Source organism: Lissotriton vulgaris, chromosome 6 (assembly GCF_964263255.1).
Source record: "Lissotriton vulgaris chromosome 6, aLisVul1.2, whole genome shotgun sequence".
NCBI classification, from domain to species: domain Eukaryota; kingdom Metazoa; phylum Chordata; class Amphibia; order Caudata; family Salamandridae; genus Lissotriton; species Lissotriton vulgaris.
This window is the reverse complement of record NC_141694.1, coordinates 1,747,033,472-1,747,054,977: the sequence shown is the minus strand read 5'-3', so window position 1 is coordinate 1,747,054,977 and position 21,506 is coordinate 1,747,033,472. Positions and strand designations below refer to the sequence as shown.

General features: G+C 43.8%; 1 protein-coding gene across 3 annotated transcripts in view; it reads right to left on the bottom strand.

Moving 5' to 3' along the window:
• The window catches only part of GALNT14 (polypeptide N-acetylgalactosaminyltransferase 14), a 1,224,485-nt gene that overhangs the window by 284,416 nt on the left and 918,563 nt on the right, over positions 1-21,506 (bottom strand). For 2 of the 3 annotated variants that reach the window (XM_086927980.1, XM_086927981.1), the window contains exon 6: positions 6,013-6,137. In XM_086927980.1, coding sequence (XP_086784106.1) covers positions 6,013-6,137 — 125 coding nt within the window. The remainder of the gene's footprint in view (positions 1-6,012; positions 6,138-21,506) is intronic. The other variant, XM_086927979.1, reaches the window with a different exon arrangement.

Below are 21,506 nucleotides of genomic sequence, written 5' to 3'. Positions count from 1 at the left end.
ATCCAGCCAGGATGACTAGAGGCTGAGCTGTGCCCTTCACCACTTGCACTTCAATGGGCTTGCCTTCAACACACACAAAGGAACCTGACACTATCCTGCCAATCCACCCCTGCTGCTCTCTGTAATTTTTCCCCAGACCCTCCCTTCCCTCCCTCCCACCGCTACCTGCCATGGGTGGCAATCTGAGGGACAGCCCCGCGTGCCAGAAGCTCTAGCTACGCCACTGTGCCTACCACTGGAAACACCAAGAAAATACCCTCCCACACCTAAAAATTGAAAAAGTAGCAGCTAGCCCTGCCCCCCTACCATGGTTATTGTTCAATGCTCTGTCTCAGAGGACAGGGATACTGGACTCTATTAATGCCACAAGACACACTTGGCACAATCTACTGAAGAGGCAGGCGAGCACAGTTTTGTACTTTCGGCAGACACCACTGGAGTGGTGCCATTGGTTACCAATTTGCTTAGAAAAAGAAGAACTAGCTATATTAGCGACGCTAAAGATAACTAAAATAGGGGATTTGTTTCTAGATGGCGTGACTCGTAAAAGGGCAGAGATAGAAGCTGAGGGTCATAAGGCTATCCCACTAGCTTGATTCCAATTCTATAGGATAACGCATGCTCTCCATGAATTACTGGGAGACGATGAGTTGGAGCCCCCAGAATTTGCCCGCTTATCGTTTACTCTGCGAGCTAAATTTTGAATAAATGAGTGACCATAATTTATAGTTTAATACAAGAGGAACATGAACACACATATACCAAGATGAGACTGGAGGGGCAGAATGACCTAGGCGTGACTTGATGACATCACATGGCGTTACTGTCTTGAATCCACACAGCGCATCTCCTTAAATGGCAGACACCGGCTTATACAGTTCAAGTTTTTAAATCGAACATATTACACCCTGGAGAGACTCCATAGATACGGTCTACGGTAATCTGCTGAATTTGAGATGTGCAGCACTAATCCAGTGGGGCTCTTGCATCTTGCCTGGGTATGCCCAACAGTAGCTAAATTCTGGATGGCAATATTTTTAAAACTTAGGGACATAGTGGGGTTCTCACTCATCCTGGATCCGTTGTTGGCACTTCTAGGGCATTTTTGGCATTTGAGAAAGGACGTGTGATGCCTGGTAGATATAGACTTACTGGTAGCGAAGCGCCGTATAGCAATGAGATGGGCCAGCGGCCCGGCAACTACAACAGCAGAATGGACAAGGAATATGATCTTTTGCAACTCGCAATCTGACCAGTACAGTGAGGTGCTCCCACCCCAAACCAGTCGCAAGAGATACTGGAGTTTCTTTCAGAGCTATGCGACTGTTAGTAAGACAGATGTACCGAGATGAAGAGATATAGCACTGTTATACACTACCTATAGGGATAGCAGTATTAGGTTGCACCTGTGTTATCCCTACATTTTTTTCCCAAACAAGAACTGACGGCAGGGCACCTTTCTGTATTTCCCAGATACTGAGATGTGGCTAGATGTCTGAGGCCAGTGCAGTAATACCTGTATTGTTATGCAAGTTTTGTTAGCTAAGTGATCCATCTTAAGTTTGAAGGCTTATAATGTATAACATGATCTGATAGACGAAAATGTACACTGAGTTGGTGATTCTTGTATGTACATGTACGGGGATGTTCCCCACCTTAATTTTGTTTTCCCTTTGTTCCGAACATAAATCAATAAAAAAAATTAAAAGCAATGTTGCGCAGACCTTGCACAAAGCACACAAGCTACAACTCTCAGCGGGCCAAACCTGATCCTATGCACAGCCTATGTTCCATTGCTTTTGGCCTGAACTTGTGACTTTGCTCTTGTCCAGCATGACCAGATATCCTTAATTGGCAATAAGTGCTTTTAAAACCTACAGTTCTACTGATTGGATTTTTTTGTGTTCTGGTCGCATTTTATTTATTGAAATGAATGGTATAAGTTTTTTTGTGTTGTGATTTAACTATATTACTGTTTGTATGTTGCATATATACAGTACACATTGCCTCTAAGTTAAGTCTGACTGCTTTTGCGCCTAGATACCAGGGTTAAGCACAGGTTAATTTTGTAACTTTTTGTGGGTCACCCTGACATGGGTTGGGGTTGTTGCTTGAGTGGGGCTTTCAACCCCCTCAACAAATAACCCAATTTCTCACACTAGAATTTGCTATCTTTAGCCAGCACTATAGCTCATTTAACTTTATTCCAATATTGCTTTATTATTTTCATGGAACTGTTACTGATTGATATCTTCTAAAAGGAACACGTATTTAAATAAGTGTATTTATACAAATGCCTATTTTAATGACAACTTTATTTGTCCTGCTTATTATTACACCTGTCTGGAACACATATGCATTATTTTAATTCATTTGTAAGTATTTTTGCACATTATAGGCCTAATTACGAGTCTGTTGGACACCGTTGCGGAATAGGGACTGACTGACCTCCTGTCGGCCCCAACCGCAGCATTACAATGCCGCTGCACAAAAAGCGGTCACATACTGCAATTTCTCTTTGGGAGCTTGTGCTGCAGCTGTAAACAGCCTACACAAGCTCCCTTAGATAAATGAGAGAATCTGTTCATCCCTGCCCTGCATGGCAGGCACCTAAGGGTGGCTGCCACGTGGTGCAGGGATTAACAGGGGGAGACCATAGGTGCCCTCTTGGCCCCCAACCAGAGCTAAGAGGGTGAAGTGGGCTTTGCTAGGGGCCCACAATGTCGCTTTCTAACAAGCTTTCCATGTTGGAAAGCCCGACATGAAAAGCCTGTCGGAAACCAACATCATTATCCCTATGGCGGAAAAGACGTCCATAGGGATTACGTGCAGGCTTAGCCTGTCGGAATCCAGCTGGAATGACCATCCGGTTTCACTTCCGACCACCTGCATCGTAATGCGGAGGTCGAAAGTGAAACCAGCGATGAGACTCGGAAAACGTCCAACTGTAGGTCGGAGGCTTTCCAAGTCTCATCGTAATTAGGGCCTATTTATGGTATTGGAGGTCTCATATCCCGGATAATCTTTTAGGTAGAATGGAGGCACCAGCCATAATAAGCGTGCATAAATCTATGACTAAGACCTTGTTTACAGACATGCATGTTCTAGATTATTTTTTTGGTCAGTGGTCAGGGAGCGTAATATCCTACTCCATTTTACCATCAAACCTCCATAGTCGCTGTGGCAGTGTACACAAAGGGGAAACACTAACTTTTCTTGACCCAGCCACATTGTCATTGAGCTACAGTTTTGGAGCTAAGGGGGTGCAGCAATTAGGCTGTGACAGCTGCAAGGGCTGATCGTCAGAAACACTTCAGCTGTGGGCAGGATAATGGGGCACCAACAGAGGTAAGCAGAAGCTATAGTCCTCATTATCACAGGCTATGACTCTACAATATCACTATCTAATGCTTTTTCTCCTGCATACAGGTTTCATTACTTACTGGATGATGGAAAGTAAGAAAGGTGATTCTGTGGTCTCTCGGGTAAGATTCTTGATAATCAGCTGAGGAAAAGAGCAGGTGAATCCTTCTTGTGCAAGTGTCATTTCCCCTTCCATACTAATGATGCCTGCATGCCAGACCGACACCATCATGATTCGCTTCTCCTTCTTTTTCCTTCTCATAGCAGTCTCCAAATAAGTTGTGTTCTCTCCTCCTGATGATGACCTGAATTCACCTAGGTTGAAACACCATTGACAAAGCCCAGCATTCCTATGGCATCCTTGGGTTGACAACATGTTTCAAATTGATTTTGACCCCAGTGTCTAATATTATGTACCATTTTTAATCATGCCTTTGGCGCGGTCACTATAAATTGTGCCTCACTATGTTGCTCACCTTTTCATGAGCACCATGTATGCACCTGTGTGATTACACCTTTGAAGAAAGAGTATTGCTGTCTAAAATTCATGTTTTTCCACTACAACATCTAATACAGATCGTGATACTCAATTTTGGTGTCTTTCTCCTTTTTTGCCTTCTTTATGTTTTTATTTACATTTGTTTAAATTGTCCTGGAAATATTACCTGTTGAGATGTTGTTGTTTGTTGCCACATTACCGGGGTCTCAACTGGGGTAACGAGATTCCTCCTGTTGTTATTTTCTGTCCCAGACCAACACCATCAGCATGACCTCCCACCTCAAATGCAAGGTGTTAGGCTGTCAGCCTTAGGATAGTCATCCTCCTGGTAAAATTGGCTTACACCTGATGGCATATTTGATTTACTCATAAGTCTCTAGCAAAGGGGTATACCTTATACCAAGGCATTGAATTAAATGCTAGTAGTGGGCCTGCAGCACTTATTGTGACACCCACTTATTGCAGCCTGTATGTATTATTAACCACTTGCAGGCTCAGGACGGCCCTCGGCCATCCTACGTCATGCAGGGCGTGTGCCCCTGGTCCTGCTGAGCACGCAAGGGGTTACGCCCCCTAATTCAATCCCAGCACTGCGGCGAAATTCGCGCCGCAGGGAAGGGGTTAAACTACCAATTCAACTAAACAAAATGACCCCCTTCCCAGGCCATAAACTCCCCTTTAATTTCTCATATCTCACCCCTTAGTAGGCCTTACATAGACCACAGGGCAGGGTGCGCTGTAATATAAAGGTTGGACTTGTACATTTAAGTCTTACATGTCCTGATAGTGAAATACTCACAAATTCATTTTTACCCCAATGCGGCCTAACTCTTCCATTGGATAACATGGGTTTGCCTCATTGCATTTAATAAGTGTTAAGTTTTGATTCTCCCATTTGCGGTTGCATCACTCCTTGGACCTGTGAGACTGCTAATGAAGAAGAGTGGCAGGTGCCGGAACAATAATGAGGCCAGGATCACGGACCTCTGTGCTTGTGAGTCCTTTGCCCGGGTAAAATTTGCATTACACAGGCGTAATTAGTGTAATTTCGGTAATTTTGCATTACTTTTACATGAAATTCCCGAAATGATATCTTATAAAATCACATATTTCCGAGCAGTTTGTGGTAAAAATGTACAGCAAACACACAGGGACAAAGTGCATGAGAGAGTGAGAGCAGCTATTGCTTCTGGAATTTTCGTTTCTTCGCTCTGCTTTTTCTAGTGCAAAATGCTTCCTCACATCTAAAGTGGAAGCACTTCGTGTGATTGAGCAAAATTGTTTCTATGAGTACACACGCTCCTAACAAGCACCACCAAGGAAAAATGGTTGAGTAGCATTTTTCATTACGGGCCACCTTGATCCAGAGCATAGGTCCGAGTTGAATAATAATTTATTGAGTGTGTCAAATGTAATAGGAAGACATAGTTTTATTGTGAACAGTAGGCTTTACATTTTTTACATGAAACATTTTTGACAAAAGCAGTAAGGCTGATTTTTACATTCTGGAAAGTCGATATCAAATTTGAAGACATAATTGTTTTGTTTGGAAAATTTGTGTCCAAACTAGTAGGCCCAATTGAGAAATTCTGATTTTTTTTGGCAAAAATCCTGTAAACCCCATTATTATGAAAAACCCATTTCAAATACTTCAGGTCTGAGATGCAATGTCATGGAGAGCATGACTAACGCTACAAGTCAGGACTGTATATATATATATATATATTTTTTTTTAATTTTAAACCACAGTGTTTAGCTGTGTCTATGTATTAAAGTACTTTTCAAAGTAAAAGCACTGGCTGCAAATTGGCTTAAAGGGTGGTATCAGTTTACGATGCTGAGTTCAAAGTATCTAGCCCACAGCACCTTGGGTAAGCCGTGAACTGCTCTGCCTCACCATCTTGTGGTTCAAGTGCCAAAAAGGGTGCACCTGATCTCTGTTGTGTGTCTTGAGACCCCAGGATGCCAGAAGTAAACAACCCACTTGTGACACTTGGGGCTTAGTAAATCCTGATTATAGTGGGACCCCGTAACAGTTTTGCGCAAACCACCTGATTTTAAGTTCTGCAATTGTTATGACTGGTTGGGTTCTTCATGAGCCCTTCTTGCACTCTTCCATTTTATTTACCCAGACCTCCTTTAGAACATACCTCTTTTATCCTTTGCAGCAGAGGAAGAAGCCAGTCCTTGTTCACCTCGCAATGGCTGTCTAGAAAGGTCAGGACCCCCGCCTGGGACACGTCTGCACCGCGGACTCGGGAACGGATCAAACCTGCTTGAAGACACACCTCAGGCAGTCAAGAAGTCCACAGAACAAACTGCAGTACACAACTGAAGAAACACACATACATACTATGAAGAAACCCAGAGCAACCCATTCCAACTACAGGTAACAGCATGAAGGCAACTCTTCGCAAATTAACGGAGAGATCACATTTTCAATGAAGGTGCATTTCTGTTGCAATACACATGCTCCAAGATTATTTTAAGAAATATGTTCTCAAATGACTCAAAATGAGCTGATTAAATGAGATCATAAATTAGGCTTCCACTGCCACTGAAATATTACTAACTTGGTGATGTGTTGGCGCAAGACATTCTGCAAAAACGTTTAATTCACAAAAGTATCTGCATTTATCTTAAAAAATTCAGTATCATAGTAATTAATGTTTTCTAATAGCAAAAGGGAGCAACATTTCCAGCTCAGACATGTCTACTTATGCATTTATTTAAGGGTTATTTGCCTATTGTGTTGACTTCATCCCGTCACAATCAACTAAGAACAGGTAGGAATAACACAGCTACACCTAAGGTATATTTAATAGGCATCTTTACATTAAGAGTAATGTACAAAAATCATGCACTTAAGGACAGTGTTCCGTAATTAGATGAATAAAAAAATACAGCAATGTTTGAAGTTGGTATGGCTTTAAAAAAGACATTTCTGCTTACCCAATTATATATTTTCAGGTATACATTTTAAAATAGAGTGAAGTAACAAAAATAAGAAAAGTATACCTGTGCATGTTCAACTCAAATACTATGCAATACCGGACGCATATTGATAGGCAAATTGTTTAGTATATGTTAAATATGCAAATCAGGGTACCAAAATAAAAGTAGACGAGTTGCTGTAAAAGACATAGTTAAAACTGCTTGAATTGCTGTTTCAACCCTCCTCCCTGAGCTCTCAATGGTTTCTGTGGGAACCAGTAACATTTTAAAATGCATTGCCTTACATTTGAAAACACCTTGATTCAAAAAATATTTGCTCAACTAATTGCCACTGGTGCACAGAAAAAGTTGCGACCAAGGATGTAATTAAGGGGTCACCATAGGTCGCACCTGTGACCCCAGCTTGTTCTTTGCTGCTCCTGGCACTACCCTTGAGACCCCTTGCTCCCTGTGGTTGTCAAGACAGTGACAGAAAGTAGATTTATATTTGGCGTCTTTAAAAGGAAGCTGCCTGTGGTTGTACAGGATACAACATAAGCACATGCACTGTGAAACTGCAACAATTTAACAGATGACATAGCATCCCTCCTCTATAACCCCCTCATGCCCCAAGCAGGTCATTCATTGTCTTCATTACCTGGTTAGAGTGGTTCTTTTGTGTAACATTTGACACAGTGTTTTACATCCACATTGTAGAGCATAGGTGTGGGCATGTTTAAAGATGTTGGGACAACATTGTATAACAATGTGCTTGAGTCTTTGCATTAATTCTACTAATTAACTACATGACTTATGATATTTAATTGCAGTAATCTCCTCCCCAGTACAAGCCCATGTGAAACTGACTTTAGCCATATTTCACTTCCAGGTTGCAACTACCCCTGTGCACAACATCTGGAGGTGGACACCCAAATGATACAAGGCTGTGGCTAAAGAATGGACTAGCTTCAGATTTTGGAAAGATAATTCGAACAGAGTTTGAGGTCTTCTATGGGGATGGAGAAATATCTGCTGCTACCATCTGCAGCTACTTGTAGCGCACTAAAGGCATGGATAAAGAGGTGAGGTGAGTTGTAGTGGCTGCCATTTCTTTAGCTGTTCACCTATGTTTGAGGTAGTGGTGTGCAGCAGTATTGGGGAGACAGATCTGGAGCTGCTTTGAGTGGTCCGTGTATTGTTTGCAGCCTTTTCCATGCAGGTTATGTATGCACTGAAAAGAATGAGGTTCGCTGATTTTGCACAGCAAAATCCAGAGATGAATTTGCATAGCCGAGTTTTGGCCTACAAATGGCATAACACCTGGTACAGCAACAGTACACAGAGCTCAAAGTAAGGGCTGAATAGAAAGTCTGATTTGGAGCGTGAATATAGAAGAAGAGACTTGGCTTTTTGAAAATCCGCACCCAGTGGAATGTGGATATCTATGTGGATTTGTCGTAAGGATGCCAGTGGCCGCTCCTCTGTTAATGTGGAGGAACTTCGCTGCCCTCTGATGAAAGGCAGCAGAGGCAAGGACATAAATAAAATGCTAATAACACGTTTTTATTATCATTTTATTTTGCGTCCTGCAGGCTGCCTGCCAGCCGAGCCGAGGGATGGGCAGCAACAGCCACAGTGATGCTGCAGCACCAGGGAGGAGGGGGTAGTGGTGGGCACTGCTAAATCCCAGAGGGACGCCCAAACCGTCAAACGCACTCCACCTAGCTGTGTTTTTACCAGCTGGGTGCAGGAACCAACACAGGCTCCCAGTCTATGTCTGAGCGCCGAACCGAGGTGCTCGGACCAATCCCAGCGCTGCTCACATGCTGGGAATACCATTCCCGGCATGTGAGCAGTGCTGAGATTGGAAGCAGTGAGCCTGTGCAGTGTGCACCAGCTTCCTGACGAGGACGCGAGGATCAGGAGGAAGGCGGCGGCCGTCAGAGCAGGTAATTGCAATTTCATTAATTTTTTTTATTGTCTATTTTTGCGTTCCGCCCACACCACACACCATCACTTCACAGTACGAGTGGCCGCTCCTGAATAATGCTGAACCTATTTGTGTTTCCCTCAGCAATAGTGTGACAAAGATTAGGGTGAAAAAGGAGTGCAGCAAGTAAAGCACAAAGATGTTGTTATGTGTACTACATAGAAAGCTTTAGTGTCCAATTTACTTGTATCCCTCCTCGTCCTAAACATAGTTTGAAAATAGGTCCTCGTTGTATTGTGGCCATAATTTGGTCATTCCCATTCATTTGCCTTTCGTCAGCTTTGTCAGTTGGGTACTTATCCTTCTTTTGGCCTTTATTAATTGGTGTTTCTGTACATTAAAACCTGTCTAGAGCTTGCCAGATCATTTCATGATGGCAGGACACCTCTTTTCTAGTCCTGGACGTTCATATAACTGATTGCATTCTGTTAGTCGTAGTCTTGGCATGCATTGGTGAGCCAATTGCACCAGCACCCAATGATTTGGAAAAGCCAGGTCTGGAAAAGTGCTGTTGCGACGTCCTGACAATTACTTCTACATTCCCCAGATTTTGCTCATGGTGAGATTGCTCTAGACATTAGAGCCCACATTTGTGCATAAAGATACTGCATTGGTCATTAGAAGCTGTAATTTTGCAAGGAGAAGCTACAATGAGCATTGAAGGCTAAACCTTAACACGAGGAGGCTGTACTGTAGGATTCAGGTTATATCGGCACACGGAGAGGATGCACTCAGCAGTTGAAGGCACACTTATTCATGGCAAGAATGTACAGGACATTTTAGGCTGTACTTAACCCTAATGAGCCTGAGAAGGTAGGCATTATGTGCCTGTATTATAGATCCTAATGTGCCTATGAAGCTGTTAGGGGACCTACCGCCTTCCATATCATTGTGGATGTTTCTTCCAGTCCCAGACTTTCATGCGATCAGCTAATGCATTCTGAGTGTTGTAGTTTTACTTTGTTTTTGTTGGCCCGCGTGAAAAACATTCGGCGAAAAGTTCATGTCTGGAGTAAGGTGGTCATACTATAGGCTTCATGTGGCATATCCATCTAAACCAGAAATTATGAGGCTATAGCACAGAATGTGTTGGATGTCCATGGGCATATGATGGTTATGCGTGGCTATTTAATGATCATATATTTGGGGCAAGTGTGTGCATTTTAGCTTCTAATTGCCTAGATGATGTTTGTACCTGTGTAAATGAAAGCTGCACCCTGGTATATCAAGTCTGCACTCCTAGCATGTCACGGAATACAAAAGGTAATATGTGGTTTGTAACAAAAATAGTAATCTGCCTTAGTGGTACGACAATGTTTTTTGTTGATTCTGTATGTGTTATTTGTATGTATTGATTTTACTTTAATAATGTCACTTACTGGGACACATTTTTTAACATGAGGTCTTCAGGGCCAAAGGTCATTTGATGTCACATCCTGTCATGTGATGCACAAATGATGTCACTTCCGCTACCCCTTACCATTTTGGTGTATCGACGTTCGTGGTTGCTACATACTGGTACACAGGTGCTAATTTCGATTTATGGCTGGGGATGATCTGTAAATACATGTACAGCTCCAGAAAAGGATAAGGTAAGAACTGTGGAAAAACTGCCATGTAAAACATAAATGTTTGATGGTATTCACAAACATTTTACAGGACCTCCCTGAACTGGATTACACAGTTGCTCCTACAGGAAGTAGAGTTGGTGTTTTTTCTGGTTAGAAACTTCAATGCACGTCATATTTAATGAAAGTGTGTGAAAACAGTTTGCCATCCTGTAAAAACAATTTCCAGCAGCTGGAATAGAAATAAAGACGCATTGGCAAACACATTTCTTTCACTTTGAGAATGATTCACAGTCTCAGCTATTGACTTTGCCCGTGCTGGATGCTTTTAAAATGTGAGGGCATTAACAAACTATTAGTGCTATCTGGAAAGCAATGTTTTCTATACCTAATTTTTTTTTTTCTTAAGAGGTTCAAAATGGACGTCAGATTTTGTATGCAAATGTACAGCACAATCTGGCAGCCATTTTGTAAGTATAGTAAACAATGGTTTAATACGTTTAAGATGGTCACCGACATCCACACTTCATAATGCAACATAAGAAGACAACATGGTGGCAATATTGAAAGTATGAAAAGTTTTTTTTTTCATCTCGACGATGCTCATCTGGTTGTGTCGTCAAGTTGAGTCACACAGCTTGGGTGGACATCTTGAAAGTAAAGAAAACAATGTTTTTATATCTTTAAGGTGGTTGGTCACTGCTATGTGGTTTGTTAATACCAGCACATTTTTATTGTACCCAGCATTGTCAAAGCCAACAGTGGTGGCCACCATCGATCGGGAGAGGGATTGCAGGTGGGGAGAAGACAGGGGAGGAAGGGGCATCAAGAGGACCAGCAAAGAACTGCAGGACAGCATTCAGGGGATCCCCAAGCTCCCCATTCATCCCCTGGTGCTAAGTTGAGGAATACTAGGAGACAAGGAGGGAGGAAAGAGACGAGGTGGAGGAGGTTCAGGCTCCCCGATCAAGGGCATCACCTAGCCTGGTGCCTGACATGCTACAGAGGTGTATTGGGTGTATTGAAACTGAGTAGGTGTGGGAAAAAATGTGGCTGTGTTCTCACTGAGGAAAAAGCAGAAGAAGGAGCAGGACATACACTACCATGCAATGCTTTTTAGAAATAAAAGTTTTTTAAAAACTGCAAAATATGTCCGTGACACAAGCAGTAGAAGGATACAACGTATTCAATCAAAAGCAAAGGTAAAGAAGAAATGCACCAGTGTTGAGACAAATACTAGAATAGAGAAGATAGCATCCAATAATGAGAATGGAAGTAAGACAGACAAAACAGCCACTTAATCATGAGCAAGGGTCTGATCCAAAGCCTCTATGTTGTATTTTGCATAGTGTTGTTGAGCACAAACTGCTGAAGGTGTCTGTAGTGTGACATGCTTAATGCGCCATGTGCATGTGGCCACATGCTTAAGGCAATTCCCCAGGAAAACAAGTGAGGGTCAAAGTTTACATAACTGTTGCTATTTAGGGCATATAAGAAGATTCAGCTCTCTCTAAATTATGGAGATGTCCTCTAGGGTAGGACACTATTCCCTTTGATCTGTTTCGTATCTCTTTACTCCAAAGCCTTGCATTTATTTGAGGATTTGTTCAGTTACATGGGGCTGTTTCATGTCCAGTTTGTGCGCTGCATTTGTTCACTTTTGCATTCCATACTTGAAACTACTACCAACTTTTTCTAGGATGTTTTAAACTCGATATTAGTTACAGTCAGTTACGAGTCATAACTCGCTTATGCTACAATCAACATGTATTGCATGATTAATGCACAGTGGTGCGGATAAATAGTACAACAAAAAAATCTTACAGATCGTAAGAGCTACTCTGTATATATTTCTAACACATTTGCAAGTATGATGATAGAATTTGTTTGAGAAAACGATCTGACTGACCTATAAGTTCCTTTAGGTGGTAAAACTAACACTTCAGAACTCAGTCTTACTACAGTGTTCTATTTAGAGCTGTAAGAAATATGGAGCACAGCAATTCGTCAAGGTTGTGCATATATTTGCTGTAGAATTTGCTTCCTGTGCATTGAAAAGATATATAGACTCATGGGAAATTCAGCTAAATCAATAGATAGGATGTTGTTGTTCCTGGGGCCTTCTTTCAGGACCTATGAATACGGCTTGAGTCAATGCCGTCACTGCTTACGTTGAGCATGTCTGCCTGTTCAGCAGGTCTCAGGACTTCAGAATTTCTTTTTTCTACAACTTTATATGGAGGCAGGCCCACCAAACTGCAGTACTCTAAATCTGAATTTTTCCAAACACGTGCCAAGGGAGCACCTGAAAATACAGCCTGTTAAGAATATCTTTTGACTGAAGGGTCACAGATTAAGCAAGAGTGACTGCGTAGTGCTAGAAACAGTGTAGGTTCTCATGGATTTTTGCTATCTACAAACTACGTAGAGCCACAGAGACGGGTGGTTCTAGGACTTAAGCTGGCCCTATACACTCAGAGCCAGCTAGCCCCCTACAAGAGCTATAAGCAGCAGCATTGGACTGTGCAACGCAACCTTCCATATAACCATTATTCTCCATTGCAACAGTGCATTGGAGACTGAGAGCTCGATGGGATGTAGAAGGGGATTAGGGCTCTCTCTCTCAAAGCTCCTGAGCTGTGAGATGCACACAGGCTTTTCAGCCCAACCACTACAGCACCATCTGTTTTTTAAAAGTTGGGAGGTGGCTGAGGAAAGGCAGCGTCCTTACATAATGAACATGCATGTTTGTAAGTACCACACTTTCATCTTCTGCCCGTCTGGTGTGCCCATGAAGAGGACGTGGAAGCAAGTGGAACTTGCGAGATGCAAGCCAAAGTGGCAAGCTGGAGCAGGGAGGCAGGCTATGAGCCTGCTCAACTAGAAGCACATTAGATGGGTTTAGCAATAGGTCTTTGTCTAGATGCTGCTGGAGCATAAAAGAGAATAATGTTTTACTATGGCCCAGTGAAGAACAAGTCATGGGTTGGTACTTTTACAAATTGAAATAGCGGTGACACAGTCAACCGCACTTTCCAAAGTACAATTAGTGGTACATAGTCTTTGCTGCCCACCTCCATGAGCCAGTTGCCCATAACCTGTATATTCATAAATTACTCAAAAAACAGAGGTAACATTAGTCTTTACTCAATTTAATAATGTCTACACAAACAAGCCAACCTTCAATAAAAGTTCAGATGCCTGTCTCCATTTGAAGATTCTTTAGTTCACAGTCACAGTGATCCTTTAAAACACACCTAAGAAAGCAGCAGCCAAGGTGTAGCATTCCCACATCATGGTACTGCTTTAGGGTTACTTGTCTAAAGAATGTTTTGCCACAAGATGTCTGATGACTACCTAATACTGATATTAAAACAGTGTATGAAAAAGTAGTGTCATATTCTTGGAAGTCCAGACTGCAATAGAATTCATACATTCATTTTGCAACAAAAGCATTCCTTTCTTGTCATTGTAATTGCAACAGAATGTAGGCATGATTTGACAGCATGTAAAAGTTACATGCGGTTGACCTAAGCCTACATTCTGTTGCTATTCTTTTTCACCTATCATTCTTGGACATTTTTAAATTATCTATTACAAATACAATTCATTGGAAAAGTGTGATAAATATTTGACACAAGGTACTTTTAAAAAGTCACCTTTTGTCAGTCTAAACTATAGACACTCACTTACATAAGATTCCATTAGTCACTCACATAGCTCCTTGAGGTGTGAAATTGCTCCTAGGGCTGAGACAAAGTCCTTGGCTGTGGGGAGATGTTCTGTTGCTCTGACAGGATGACCATCTGGGCAGTGCCCAGGAACTTAACCAGCTTCAAAAGGGTCCACCCAGTCACAAGCAGATGTAGCTAACATCTGGCCTGCCCACTCTTTTGTCCATTTAGCCAGGCAGGCATCAATCCCAGTGGGAGAGGCACTAACAGAGAAGGGGTTGAGCAGGGGCAGGAGCTCAGCACAAGGAGGGAAAGGGTCTGCATTCTTAGTTGTACGTAGATGATGGCACTGTGGGATTGTGTGCAGTAGAGCACACAGGAACTGCTGCAAAAGTGGATTGGGTTACACCTGGGAACATTTTCCCATGTGGTTAGGGAGGGATCATGAGTTACTCCTAACCATGGGCTAATGCCAGGCATGAATGTTGCACCCCTTGGCACATCTCCAGAACACTACTGGATCTCAGGAAGACAGAAGATGGACTGCACCTGCTGGTGAGAGCGGTGTGGAGCCTAGAAGGCTGGGTGCCCAGTGGAATTTTATGCAACCTACTTAGAAAAGTTGTCCCCTGTGTTGTTGGTGCTTTATAATGAGGCCATGGTGGTTCTGCTCCTCAAGGCTGGAAGACTACATAATGACCATAAGGCATATAGGCCATTATCAATGCCTATCATCAACTATAAGATTATGAGTAGGATTTTAGCTAGTAGTCTTTTCCCAAACATGGTCAAGTTGATTCACTGAGACCAAGGCAGGATTTATTCCCAGTTGCAATATGGTTAATAACAATAGGCACCTTTTGTTCTTGCTGAAGAGTGGTATCAACAGACTGGATGAGGCAGCAGTGTCATCTGAAGACACTGAAAAGGCTGTTGATAGCCTGGGTTGGGGATATCTCTACGAGGTCATGACTCGTATGGGCTTGGGACGGAGCTTTGTTGGTTAGACACGACTGCTGTATACTGACCCGACAGCGAGAGTTAGGGCAGGTAGAACCATTTCGGAGAGTTACGTAGTCAGGAGAGGGACAAGACAGTGTTGCCCTGTCACCATTGCTCTTTGCCTTGGCCATAGAGCCACTGGCTAGCGATGAAAGACTTGGGGTGGCCTACAGGGAACTACTTGGCACCGCATTGCCTTATGTGCAGACTACCTCTTGCTTTTCCTGAGTAATGTGGGGGAGGATTTGACTGGGGTGAGGTCCATGCTTGACAAATTTGTCTCTTTATCTGGCCTTGGTTTGAACTGGCAGCAATCAAAATTATTACCGACTAACCCTGCTTGTTATGCCCCTTTTGGGGTTGGCACCCTGATGTGGGAGTCCCAGTGTTTCCCGTATCTAAGAGCTAAAATATATCACAATGGTACGGATTTGCTATAGGGGAATATGCGATCTGCTATTAAATCCCTCAGGTCACGTATGTCCTTCTGGATGACCCTCCCACTATCAGTGATGGGGACAATAGCTTTGATTAAAATGGTAGTGTTGCCTTGTCTTCTATACTTCTTTGTCATGCTCCAATGTTGGATTCCCTGGGCCATGTTCCGTGAATTCAACTCATAAAGTTCATATAGGGCCATAGAAGAGTTGCACTTACAACTCTGAAACGCACAACAGAGATGGGAGGTCAGGTGGTCCCACATTTCGAATCCTATTATCTGGCAGCCCAACTACAATGGTACATCCATAGGCTGGTGGAGGCGATGGAGAGACCGTTTAATCCCTCACTAAAATATTACTTAAAGTGTAAAGACCAACCGCAGGGGACTCCCAGGAGTTCTGAGTCATCATAAAATGTTAGCATTTGTGCTTTCCGAAAACAGGTGTAACGATTCCATATACCCCTGATTTACCCATTGCAATACTACATGAGTTACCCAATGGATGTTCTGGTTGCAACTGGAAGAATGGATGATGGCGGGGGATTGCACGGTGGGAGACTTGTTCAGCGATGGAACGCTAATGGCCTATGAGGACTTTCACTGTGAGCATGATCTACTGCAGCGCCAATTCTTGTTATATGGGGCAATCATGACTTCCAACCGGAAGCATTGGTCCATGGGTATGGTTGAACCTCTTACAGATCACTGTTGCCATTATATAGTTATCTCATCAGACCTTATTATTATTATGGCTGTCCCCTGCTTCTACAGAGCCATTCGGGAGGACATGGTAGGTCCATTAGAAAAACTGAGAACTAAATGAGAGGAAGATCTGGAGGTTCCCCTGTCACTAGTGACCTGGACAAAATTACTAGCCGGCACCCCTAGCGTGTCTCGAAATACTCGGTTTCAACTGATTAACTGCTATACCCTCCATAGAGCATTTCTGACTCCCAAGCACATGGAACAATACTTTCATGTTGAGGGAGCAGCTTGTCCTAGATGTAGCGACCCGAGAGCAGATCTGAATCATATGCTCTGGACTTGCCCCCTTGTTGGAGTGTCCTTGGAGGAGGTTACTGGTACACTTGCTACAGCAATAGCGAGCGTGATTCCCTGCAGCCTAGGTCATTGTCTATTGGTAAGGTCTCCCGACAAATCAAAATAGGGTGACCAGTTAATTCCAAGACTTGGCTTTTGTGTTGGCCAAACCTGAAATTACCATAAACTGTAAAAATGTTAAATGTCGTATACTTGTAAAGCGCACAGCTGCCCCAGCAAAGGGGCGTCCTGGCGCTGTATACCGCTGGGGAACCCATCCTGGCTTTCCTTGTGAGATGGTCACTCCTGGGCATCTCCAAGGTAAAGACAAGCATCTCCGGTGCTGATGGGGCCGTTAGTAGAGATTAAGCAAACTATTGCCCAGAGTTGCTGAGTGGGACCCATGGTTGGAGTAGGCACCGAGGCGAGAATTATCGAGTCAGCTGACCATGGCCCAAGACCCTGCCGCATCGGGAATCAAACCCTGGTCCCGGGCCAACCTCTGCTTCCGGGTCTGCCGCCTCTAACCAGTGAACCACACCACACCACAGGGTCTTTCGATTCTCCTCTTGGTACAGGGAACTTGAAAAATGGGAAGGCTTGAGGGACATGTCTGTCTGACGGAAGCTAGCAGGGGCTTAGGCACGATAGAAGCAGCTTGGGCACGGGAGATGTTGGTGGAAAGCTCACATACCTCGAGGGAACATTGCCCATGAGCCTCCCCATCACCGACGCAGGGCCTGGAAGACAGGGGCAACACTTGGGTCCTGGCTGGATGAATCCATTCCCATAGGGATTAACTGACACAAGTGATACTCCCACACACGCCTCTCCACACACAAGCTTACAATATGAAGTACAGTGGGTAAAACCTGCAACTGTATAGGATTGCTGCAATTATACTCAACTCTTGGATGGGGAGGGAGATCTAGATGAGGTGGGGATGGGTTAATCTATGTTTATGGGAAGCTTGGTAGCAGTTATTATTGAGAATGTTATTCTCCGGGTAAAGTCCTTAGATGTCTGTAAAACATGCTGGCATTTTGAGGGATTATGACAATAGGCTGTACTATGAATAACTCAATCAAATATGTTTAAAAAAGAACACTCACAAAGGGTTTCAAATTTGTCTTTTGTACCCCCAAGCTGGGGCCAGGGCAGGGATTGAGGAGATTCCAAGCACCTTTGGGGTGGAAACGTCCAGAACCTTCTCCTATTTCAAAGCTGGCACCAAGAATAAATAGTAAACCCCCAGACTAATCTCTTCAGTACACCACTCGACCTGTGGAAAACTCATTGTGTGCATACAACGTGGGAAAATTGTCAACCTTACCATCTTCACCCTTTGCCCCACAGAAAAACATCAGAAAATTGATGGTCTTCATTGCGTAGTCTTTAATTACACCTTCAAATCACGCAATCTATAATTGTTGGTTGACTGTAAACACTTGACCAAATTTGCATGAGTAAAACCAAATCAAACACAGAGAAGACGTGCTATTGCCCCCCAGGTGATGCATGTTCGTTTTTAAGTGTATTTGTTTTACTAATTTTACTTGTTTACCAGTTTTTCTTAAAGGAAATTGGTTTTAAACTGTTTAAGCAAAAGCAAAGGTGCACCACCAAAGACCCAGACAAAGAATGTCTTAATCCGCGTCCACGTATATAATCTTCATAAATTTTATTTTATTTTCAACGAGGATTAAACCAAGATCAGAATGATCAAAAAACAGCTAACGTGTTTCGTCCCTACAAATGAACTTCTTCAGGGCACAATGGGTCGGTGCGTTCAGTAAGACAATGAATGGTCCAGAGTAAGAGAGTACCAGGGATACAGTATACTTCCGTCCGCTTGTCTGTTTTATAGAGCAGACAGAGTGCTTCTCATATTTGTTGAGTTTAGAAAAACTGGTCCAGCCAGTTAAATAAACTAGTGCCAGATTACCAGATCGCTAGAGCGGGTCAATATAATTTTAAAATGTGTATAGTCAGCGTCTTGTCCATCAAATAAGGTAAATATTTACATAGTCACTTCAGGGTGAAATAATCCATGGTCCCCAGCAAATTCAGGGGGAACCAATATGGTTGGCAAATAGAACCGTAACCGGCCCGGATCAGTCGGTGTTCAAGTTCCTGCATCTGCTCGTCAGAAGTATCAAGATGGTTTTAAACTGTTACTGAATTGAATTTGCATGTAATGAAACTGAGCGGAATTCACCTCAGGCATAGACAGACCTGACTTCCTCACTCGGGCTGTCCTTCTCTCCACTTCCGCTTTCATGCACGTGGTCTAGTGGCCACAGGGGTGGTCAGCTGCTGCTGAGCAGGGCTAATTGGCTGGGAGGGGTAAGGGAACATGAGAGACACATTATATTGCACGCTGCAGTAGATGCGCCCAGCGGGCATGCCCAAGGCAAGCCCGTCTGCACCCGTCCGCGCCCGACCTGGTCTAGGGGCCAGGACCCTTGGCCAATCCCAGTCATACTCGGGGGAAGAATTAAGGGCTTTAGAACACAAATCTGATCCCTGACACCACAAATAGCGATTTTACTCCGAGTAGAAGAATTCCTCATCTCACAGGAGAGGGAGGAATCCAGTGCTAAATCCCCACACTCCCTTAAAGGTTCTAACCCCAGCTATAGCAAGCACATAAAAATTAGAGTCCTCAATATGCGGTCTCTACAGAAGCATGCCCTAGAGATCTTCACCTTCCTACAAGATGAGGCTCCAGACATTCTGGCACTGACTGAAAAGTGGCTTGATGATGATTACGGCCCAACAATAATCGCATCACTTCCTGCTGGCTATTATGCCCTTTGGCATAACAGGCCAGACGGGAAAAGAGGAGGGGGTGGCGTTACTGTTCAATAAACGGCTGGCAATTGAGAAATTATCAGGAGAAAATCCGTCAGGAGCCGATATTTAAATAGCAATTATGGTGGTGTACCGCCCCCCAAGAACCCTCCCATGTTTTGTTGACCTCCTCACTGAATGTGTCACTGACCTTCGCTCACGATTCCAACCACTCCTGGTGGTAGGAGACTTTAACTACCATTGGGGCCAACAACCCAGAGAGGCACAGGCTCAACAGCGAGAGGAAATATTTGCCACTTTAGGGATGCAGCAGCTAGTGGAGACCGTTACCCACGAGAAAGGGCACACATTAGACCTTGTATGGTTGACTCGGTCAATGTGTTGATCTACTGGACACGAATCTTTGTGAGTGGTCAGACCACTACTTAATCAGCCTCCCAGTCCCCCTAGCTAGTCACTACACACGCCCACCGCCAATTTGGAAAATGGGCAAAGCTGGAACAAAATTGAGGGAAAAAGCTTGGGGGACACGATACGGGAGAACACACCAAGGAGCTTGGGGGCAAATGACCTTGAAGAGTGGAGTGAATCCATCTCCAGCCAGCTACTAACAGCCATCAAAAATCTGGCACCAGATAGGAAAAGTAGAGTGGAAAACAAGGGGAAGGACAGGCCCTACTTCACAGAAGAGCTAAGGGGACTGAAACAAACCCTTTGTCACCACAAAAGACTGTGGTGCAAAGTCTATGAGCCTATGGCACTCATAGAATACAGGGCCAAACTCTCCAACTATAAAAAAGCAGTTCTCAGTAGTAAGGCCGAATTCTATGAACATAGAATCTTGGAGGAAGCCAATAAGCAAAAAGAAACATTTAAAATCCTGAAGGAGCAGAGTCAAAAGCAGACGCATGAAGCACCCACCAGCCAGGAACAATGCAATACGTTCCTGTCCTTCTTTTTAGACAAAGTACAAGACATCCTTGCAGACATTGACAACTCCCCCTTTAACCAACATGTCGTGGAAGGGGTGGCGCTACATAAAGACCGGGCAGAGTTGATCACCTCCTTCCAAAATCGCGACCAGAATAAAATCAGGCTCACCTGCAGATCCATGTCCACCAAGGGTTTTTAAACTAGCACTCCTGGCGATTGAGGGAAAAATTCTCGCCATGATGAACCTCTCGCCTGAAACAGGGAAGATCCCCCGGAAATTTAAGGAAGCAAGAGTAATCCCTCTGCTCAAACAACTGGAGCAGACACCACCAACATAAAAAACTTCTTTCCCATATCCCAACTTCCTTTACTGGCCAAAATCATGGAACAGCACGTTCTGCGAACTCTATTGAGGTTCATGGAAGAACACCAACTCCTCTGAGACAGGCAGGCAGGCTTTAGGGCCCATGTAGTACCAAGCTGGTGATGCTGTCAGTATTGGATGAAATTAGGAACACAGCTGACAACAAAAAGCTGTGCGCGCTAGTCCTGCTTGACCTACCAGCAACGTTCGACACGGTCAACCACTGCCAACTCCAGGAAAGAATCGAGGACAATGGAATTGTGGGGACAATTCTACGGTGGATCACCTCCTTCCTAACGGATCGCACCCTAAAAATACAGATGGGTGATTGTGTGTCAGATAGTAGGTCCATTACCTGTGGAGTCCTGCAAGGGTCGGCATTGTCCCCACTGCTGTTCAACATATACCTCAGACCACTAGTGAGAGATCTGGCCCAGATGGACTGCCAGGTTTCAACTATGCGTACGATACACAAATCATACTACAGATAGAAAACACCCCACAAGCCCATACACCGGTGAAAGACATACTGAGATTTGTGGTAAACTGGATGACAGCCAACTTTCCCAACATCAACCCTGATAAAACGGAGGTATTGGCCATCACTACGGACTGTAACCCATGGACCACCCAGTACTGGCCACATGAGCTGGAAGACACCCCGTCTCCAGCTCCGGTGGTAAAAAGCCTGGGCATTAAAACAGATGCCAACTTTTCACTGGCCAACCAAGTATCTACAGTGTTCGGGACCTGTGTGGGTCTGCTTAGACAGCTGAGGAAATTATCTCCCATCCTCTCTTTCTCAACCATGCGGATGGTGTTGGTTGCCCTGATCCTGTCACAACTTGGTTATGGGAACTCACTTTACATCAGAATGCCAGA